Source organism: Oncorhynchus clarkii, chromosome 13 (genome assembly GCF_045791955.1).
Source record: "Oncorhynchus clarkii lewisi isolate Uvic-CL-2024 chromosome 13, UVic_Ocla_1.0, whole genome shotgun sequence".
NCBI classification, from domain to species: Eukaryota; Metazoa; Chordata; class Actinopteri; order Salmoniformes; family Salmonidae; genus Oncorhynchus; species Oncorhynchus clarkii.
In genome coordinates this window covers 49,726,746-49,735,314 of record NC_092159.1, presented here as the reverse complement: position 1 = coordinate 49,735,314, position 8,569 = coordinate 49,726,746, and the positions used below count along the sequence as shown (strand labels likewise).

Sequence of the window (8,569 nt, the reverse complement as noted above, 5' to 3'; positions counted from 1 at the left end):
CAAACGCCTTGAGATAAATGTAATCGTCAGGAAAACGTCTACAAAATGTCTAGCCTATCGACAAACGTAGACAGACTAAATAGTAGTGTGCATTTAGATACAATGATGTAACAATACAGAATCCTCAAATAATGCGCTTTTAAAATTCTGTAGTACAGTAACGGTAGATAGGACATAACATGTTTGACAATATAACTTTGGATCTCTAAGTGCTAAATGGTGTAAACATGGATAGACCGATGAACAATCCATGTTGTGCGTTGTGTCTCTTTGTTCAGCTGCAGTTATCTTCCTTGACACTCTACGGAGAAATAAATAAATATCAGAAATCAGATCCAGCATCAAGACTATTAAGTAATAATGGTAAAGCTTGTCTTTCAAAAGTGATTACTGTCAGGCCACATACAGAATCACCAACAGCTTTTCTAATACTGGCATGGCATAGTATTTTTTTCGTTGACATTCCTACATTTCGCAGACATGCAGAAAATACAAGAACATTACACCATCCACTGAATTTGTAGAAGATTATTCACAAGGTGCAGCCATGCCCAAAATGTTGGCTACATTACCAGGACAGTCTGTTCTATTATTCAGTCTAACAGAACTAGGGAGTATATGATGGATGAAAGAAGGATGAAAACCATTAGTTGCCTCCAATATAAGGATTAAAACCATTAGTTGCCGCCTGCTATAGATCACCCTCTGCCCCCAGCTGTGCTCTGGATACCATATGTGAACTGATTGCCCCCCATCTATCTTCAGAGCTCGTGCTGCTAGGTGACCTAAACTGTGACATGCTTAACACCCCGGCCATCCTACAATCTAAGCTTGATGCCCTCAACCTCACACAAATGATCCATGAACCTACCAGGTACAAACCCAAAGCCGTAAACACGGGCACCCTCATGGATATCATCCTAACCAACTTGCCCTCTAAATTCACCTCTGCTGTTTTCAACCAAGATCTCAGCGATCACTGCCTCATTGCCTGCAACCGTAATGGATCAGCGGTCAAACGACCTCCACTCATCACTATCAAACGCTCCCTGAAACACTTCAGCGAGCAGGCCTTTCTAATTGACCTGGCCCGGGTATCCTGGAAGGATATTGACCTCATCCTGTCAGTAGAGGATGCCTGGTTATTCTTTAAAAATGCCTTCCTCACCATCTTAAACAAGCATGCTCCATTCAAGAAATGTAGAACTAGGAACAGATACAGCCCTTGGTTCTTTCCAGACCTGACTGCCCTTAACCAACACAAAAACATCCTGTGGCGTTCTGCATTAGCATCGAACAGACCCCGTGAATTGCAACTTTTCAGGGAAGTTAGAAACCAATATACACAGGTAGTTTTAATTGCTATATTGTATTTGCTTCGCCACCATGGCCTATTTATTGCCTTTACCTCCCTTATCTCACCTCATTTGCTCACATTGTATATAGACTTATTTTTCTACTGTATTATTGACAGTATGTTTGTTTTACTCCATGTGTAACTCTGTGTTGTTATATGTGTCGAACTGCTTTGCTTTATCTTGGCCTCAACTTGCCTACTTGGTTAAATAAAGGTGAAATAAAAATATATATATATATTTTTTAAATGTGTACCCAAAGGAGATCTCTATAGGGTTATGCTGCACCTCTGTACAATATGACTTCTAAGAAGAGTCTCTTTCTTTCATTTGTGTAAGAAATGGACAGAACGTCAAGGGTTATTCAAAATCTAAAGGACTAACTGACATTCTACAGCAAAATGCACAGATAACAGTCAGAGGAATCAGATACATCCAATATTATTAAGACACATAACATAATGAGGTTATTCACAAATTGTCTGTATTACGCAATGAATGACATCTGTACGATACAGACTAGTGATGCTGCCAAAACCAGAGGTGGTTGGGGAAACATCCAGCGAGACTTGACTGTCATGCAGGTTTTGGCCTCAGAGTGGCAGCACTGAACACCTTGTCGTTTTCACATCAGTGGTTCATCTCTGAATCACTGAAGGCAGGGCCACCAGCTTAATGTCATGTATACCATTATTATCTGTGTCCACTGCAGGTGAGAGCTCTCCTAGTGCTTTGTGGGCCAACCTCAGGTTCTCCCTGAGATGTCCCAGGTCTCTCTCTGCCTTGGCTCTCATGATGCTTAGCTCTGTGTAGATGTCCTTGTACGTCTCTGTTGCATACCTCTTATCCTGGGGGAAATAGAGTATGACCCATGCTAATATTTGTACAGTAATACATGGTAATAGCAGGACAATAGTGTTGTCCATCTTATGTCTACTCTTCATACATTTATACAGACAAAGGCTATTGTTATTCTGTGTGCTGTGCTGTGATCTCACCCTGAGGGCTGTCAGGAGTTCATCCTTGAGCGAGGTGATCTTCTGCTTGAGGCACTGTACCTCTGACTCCTTCACACGCAGGGAGATCTAACAGTCAGACATAATCACAGTTGATGCCTCAGACACAGGTACCACACCAGAGGATCAAGGTGCCATAGATCAGCACAGAATGTACAGCACATGAGTATGTCACATGTTTTAGAGGCTGTAAGTTGGTCATGTTGCTAAGGGTGACATCTAGTGGTGTTACCAGTCAAAGGCAGATACAGTTTACCTTTACATCAAACTTTACTGGACTAGATAAAGATTATATTTTATCTAGTATAACAATTTGTTGTTATACTTAAGCAACATAGCTATTGTGCAGTGAAGTATTACTGAAGACTTACCTCCAGCTCATACACATCCCTCTCCTGACTAAGAGGGAAGGTGTCCTGCTTGGCCAGAGAGCAAAGTCTGGTGATCTCTGCAGCAAGATGGCCACTCAGCTCCTGGAAAGACAACCACAGTCATCATTACTAACACTGTTACTTTGTATTTGATGACAAAGACAGAATTGGGAAATACTAAGGGAAATGTAAGGGACCCTCAAGGTTTTGTTGCAGAGTGTTGTAACAGTCTGATATTGTCACGCCCTGACCGTAGAGATCGTTTTATTCTCTGTTTGGTTGGTCAGGGTGTGACTCGGGTGGGAAACTCTATGTTCTGTGTTTCTATGTTTTGGCCGGGTATGATTCTCAATCAGGGACAGCTGTCTATCGTTGTCTCTGATTGGGAATCATACTTAGGCAGCCCTTTTTTCCTTTTGTATTTGGTGGGTAGTTGACTCTGTTAGTGGCCTGTATAGCCCTAGTAAGCTACACGTTTGTTTTGGTTGTTTCTTGTTTTGTTGGCGACATTTATAATAAAGAAAAAAATACACTCACTACACTGCACCTTGGTCCGGTAATTTTCAAGAAGACGTTCGTGACAGAACTACCCACCACAAACGAACCAAGCGGCGTGGCCGGGAGGAGCAGACAGAGTGGACATGGGAAGACATTCTGGAAGGAAAGGGATCCTGGACGTGGGAGGAGATCCTGGCTGGAAGAGATCGCCTGCCGTGGGAGCAGGTGGAAGCAGCGAGGAGGGCGGAAGCAGCTAGTCAAGGGGACCAGCGTTACATAGGGTCAAGGTTGGCAAGGAAGACCGGGAAGCCACTCCCATTTTTTGGGGGGGTGGCACACAGGGAGGTTGGCGGAGCTAACTCCCCATGCTCACGGCAAGGAGCGTGGTACTGGTCAGGCAACGTGTTATGTGGTAAAGCACACTGTGTCTCCAGTGCGTGTGCACAGCCCAGTGCGCCACATTCCAGCTCCCCGCATTGGACGGGCTAGAGTGGGCATCCAGCCAGGACGGATGGTGCCGGCTCAGCGCGCCTGGCCTAAAGTGCATCTCTTCGGCCCAGGATATCCTGCGCCGGCTCTGCACACTGTGTCTCCGGTGCGTCTGCACAGCTCAGTGCATCCTGTGCCAGTGCCCCTCATTTGCCGGGCGAAAGTAACCATCCAGCCAGGACGGGTTGTGCCAGCTCTACGCTTGAGACCTCCAGTGTGCCTCCACGGCCCAGTGTATCCGGTGCCTACTCCATGCACCAGGCTTCCAGTGCATCTCCCCAGTCTGATGAGACCTGTTCCGGTTCCACATACCAGGCCTACATTATGTCTCCCCAGCCTGGTAAGCCCTGTGGCAGCTCCACGCACCAGGCTTCCCATACGTCTCCTCAGTCCGGTGAGACCGGTTCCGGCTCCACGTTCGAAGCCTCCAGTGATGATTCATGGCCCGAAGCCTCCAGTGATGATCCATGGCCTGAAGCCTCCAGTGATGATCCATGGCCTGAAGCCTCCAGTGATGATCCATGGCCTGAAGCCTCCAGTGATGATCCATGGCACGAAGCCTCCAGTGATGATCCATGGCCTGAAGCCTCCAGTGATGATCCATGGCACGAAGCCTCCAGTGATGATCCATGGCACGAAGCCTCCAGTGATGATCCATGGCACGAAGCCTGCAGTGAGGATCCATGGCCCGGAGCCTGCAGTGAGGATCCATGGCACGAAGCCTCCAGCGTTGATCCACGTTGAGCCTCTAGCGACGGTCCCCAGTCCGGAGCCTCCAGCGATGGTCCCCAGTCCGGAGCCTCCAGCGACGGTCCCCAGTCCAGGGCCTGCGGCGAGGGTCCCCAGTCCGGGGCCTGTGGCGAGGGTCCTCAGTCCGGGGCCTGCTGAGAGGGTCCCTCGTCCGGGGTCAGCGACGAGGGTCCCTGCACCAGAGACGCCACCAAAGTGGGGGGGAGCCAGAGGTGGAGCAGGGTCTGCATCCCGCACCGGAGCCGCCACCGAGGTAGATGCCCACCCGGACCCTCCCCTATAATGTCGGGTTTGCGGCCAGAGTCCGCACCTTTGGGGAGGGGGGGGGGGTGGTACTGTCACGCCCTGACCATAGAGATATTTTTATTCTCTATGTTTGGTTGGTCAGGGTGTGACTCGGGTGGGATACTCTATGTTCTGTGTTTCTATGTATGGTTCTCAATCAGGGACAGTTGTCTATCGTTGTCTCTGATTAGGAATCATACTTAGGCAGCCTTTTTTCCTTTTGTATTTGGTGGGTAGTTGACTCTGTTAGTGGCCTGTATAGCCCTAGTAAGGTTCAAGTTTTTGTTGTTGTTTCTTGTTTTGTTGGTGACATTTATAATAAATAAAAATGTACGCTCCCCATGCTGCACCTTGGTCCGGTCATTTTCAAGACGACGTTCGTGACAGATATGAAGTTTATAAAAGTATGCGTTATGCATTCTACTATGTGTGTTAAGACAGAGGACCCGGCAGCCGATTTAGTTGGCTTGGAGCAGAAACACTTGTGATGGTACATGGTCATAATGTGACTGACCTGGTTGCGAGTTCTGAGGTCCTGGTTCTCCTGCTGACACTGACACAGAGCCTGTCTCTCTGCCTCCAGGGCCTGGCCCAGGTGGGAGCTCTCCAGACACTTCAGAGAGTACTGCTGGGACAACACCTCCAGCTCCCTGTGACAGGAGACCAGCTCCTCACTACACACACACACACACACACACACACACACATACAAAAAACATGATCCTGAGAGCTGAAAACCACGGCCAAGACTAGACACAAGGTGTGTTATACAGACAGACATACAGAGTCAAGGAGTCTAGTGAATTCAGGAACTACCAAAAATCCCGTTGATGATTATCAACAATTGTTATTATGGGAGTTGTCCTACCTTTAACTTTTCTATGTCCTCCTTATGTTTCAGCTGGAGAGATGCCATTCTCCCATCATGCTCTGCTTTCATGTTGGCCATGACAGACAGCTGCTCCTCCAGATCCTTCACATGACCTCTCAGTGATGATAACACAATCTCCAGCTCCTCCTCCCCCATAGTGTTTGCTTCTTCATGGGGTTCAGTAGTGCTCCTCTCATCTACATCCTTATCAGTATCAACTTCCTGGATTCCTTTCTCTACCTCATCTACCCTACTCTCTACCTCATCTACCCTACTCTCTACCTTTATCATTGGACTCTCAATGCTGTTTGGCAGGAAGTCACCCTCCACCACTTCTGCACACCTTCTAACCCAGCACACTTCCTCTACTGCAGTCACTCCGTGGTTTGGGCTTTCCACATCCATTTTACCTGCAGCATTCATTGCAGGCGTCTCTGTCTTCTGCTCACTTGTAGTGTCTAGTAGCTGTGTGGCTGTTTGCTGTGAGTCTATGTGTTCTCCCTGCCTCAGGGGGGTCAACCCTAATCCCACTGAGGAACTCCCCTGTCTCTCCAGGTCTGACCGTCTGGCCCCAAGCTGCCCACCACATCTGCTGCACATCAAAGGAGAAGAAGCAATGAGCAGTCCCTGTTGAGTCTCTTGAAATTGGCTCTTGTGTAGAGTGTTAAGCCTACTGAGACGATAGGATGAGAAGGCTTCCATGGCGGTGCAGTGTATGGAAGCTAACCGGGGATCATTTACATTGTGGAAATGACAAAGTCTTTGTGCCAGGGACTGGAGCTCGTCATTGGCCGAGGCTCCGACTGAGGAGGCGATTTGGTTGAGCAGGAAAATTCTCTCCTGTGTGATCTCTGTGAAATGTCGGAAGTCATCGGTGTCATTATGCTGGTTGTACACATTCCATATCCTCTCATCATCATCTTCTTCTTTCATTTCTGAACCTGTTTCACCTGCTATGTTTCCAATGATGTCCAGGTCTCTCAAAGAGCTGCATCCATTCATCCTGTCCAGGCCTCCAGTGTTTATGTTTAAATCTTTCTTATTATGAGAAAAAATACTATGAGCTAGGAGGAGTGTTTGCTTTTCCACTACCATGTGTTCTAAAATCTGACTTAGAATCACATCTGTGAGTTTATCCTCATTGGACTGGGATGGGTTGACCTTCAAACTGTTCAACAGCCTTCCCCAAAACTCCTCCTCTAACTGAAGCTGCCTGACCACTGTCTTGTTCACCTCCACACACTTTCTATCTAATGGCATCTTTACCACATCCATACCTGACCTGTCAATCACCTGCACTACTCTCCCTAAGGTTCTGGACATCAACCTTATCCCTTCCATCACTTGCTGAACCCTTTCTTCACCTGAATCCAATATTACTTCCTCCTGCCATTTGCCTTCACTGCTACACCTTAATCTACTTTCTTTCTCCACCGTCCTTTCCTTCTCTGCTTCCTCATTAAACCTTACGATGTCAGCCTCTGCCTCCATGGCTCTCTGGCTGTACAACCGCTCAGCCTCTCTGAGTTGTGTGTTGTGGGCCTGCAGCTCCCTGCAGGTCTGTTCTGTGTGCTGGAGCTGTCTCTCTAGTTCTAAATGCTTGGCCTCCATGGCCTGCAGACACTGTTGAAGGTGTTCCCGCTCCTTCTCTCCAAGGTGGTGTGTTTTGATATTCTCTTCCCCAGCTTCCTCCTCTTCATCATCATCATCATCCTCTTCTGCTGGGAAGCCCAGGTCTTTGAAAGTGTCCTCCCTGAGCTGTACCTCTGTCTTCTTCAGACGCTGGTCCATTGAGGCTAGTAGGGACTGGGCCTCCTGGAGCTGCTCATCTCTCCTGTGCAGCTCCTTCTCCAGGCCTTCCACTTCGGTCTGGCTGTGCTGCTCTGCCTCAGGGAGGAACTGAGGTCCACTGTACTGAGTGATAAGCTCTGCTTTCAGTCTCTCTATCTCTCTGTCTGCCTCTGTCAGCTGGTTGAGCATCTCCTGGTTGCGCTGGTTGAGGGCCTCGTTCTGGCTGCTGAGCAGTTCTACCTCCTGGGATAGTCTCCTCATCACGATAGCCTGGTCTTGGTCTACGTACTCCTCCGTGGGTCTGGGTGTCTCACAGCATAGTAGGTTGTCTATTCTCACGCTGTTGGCTCTTTCCTGAGTTTCCCCCATGCTCCGTGAATCTGGGCTCCATGCACAACTTTTTGTGTGCGATTCTGGAATCGATGTCTGTCGATGGCTTCCATTTTCAAACTGTGTCTGAGAGCTAGTTTCACTGCCCAAGTTAGATCCTCTGTTCTCACTTCCATTCTGAGGCACAGAGTACGATGAGAGTTCTGTGTCTGAGGTTGGTGACATGACAGGTGTGTTTACTGATATAGGGCAGTCAGGGAACAGATCCTCCAGCCCCTGGAGGTTTCCCTCGGTGTCATGTAGCCAGATGCTGGGTGGTGGTGATGGGTGAGTTCCAGGGGAGCTGTGTTTCTCCAGAGGGGCCGATGACAGGGCCAGGCCATGCTGCTCCTGGAGCTGCTCCTGTATGTTCTGTTTCTTCTGCTCCTGTTGCTGGAGGAGCTCTCTGGTCTCTCTGTACATGTCCGTCAGGCTTTTCAAAGAGGGAAGATCAGCTTCTGGGCACATTGGGGCCTCAAGCTTACAGGAGGAGGCAAGACAATTGTCTTTAGGTAGACATCATTGTTGCAAAGTGGAAGTATTATAAATGGAAATACAGAGCATATCCATACTATGTATGGGCCAATATTATTTTTCCTTACCGGCAGGGAGGCATGATGCTGGAGTCCTAATGCAGTGCTCAACTGAGCCTCCAGCTCAAGCCTGCGTTGGTCTGACTCTGCCAACTGGCCCTTCAACTCTTCTACCTTTAATCACAAGACACAGAGATAAAGTAAGTCCACCGTTAAGCCAACCAGCAGCAGAGAAAGCACC

General features: G+C 48.2%; 1 protein-coding gene across 1 annotated transcript in view; it reads right to left on the bottom strand.

Moving 5' to 3' along the window:
• Positions 1-2,282: 2,282 nt before the first annotated feature.
• LOC139423574 (protein outspread-like) overlaps positions 2,283-8,569 on the bottom strand; it is a 34,902-nt gene continuing 28,615 nt past the window's right edge. The window contains exons 15-20 of the mRNA XM_071175166.1: positions 8,398-8,502; positions 5,640-8,275; positions 5,279-5,438; positions 2,743-2,844; positions 2,354-2,440; positions 2,283-2,288 (exon numbers count right to left, since the gene is read on the bottom strand). Coding sequence (XP_071031267.1) covers positions 2,283-2,288; positions 2,354-2,440; positions 2,743-2,844; positions 5,279-5,438; positions 5,640-8,275; positions 8,398-8,502 — 3,096 coding nt within the window. The remainder of the gene's footprint in view (positions 2,289-2,353; positions 2,441-2,742; positions 2,845-5,278; positions 5,439-5,639; positions 8,276-8,397; positions 8,503-8,569) is intronic.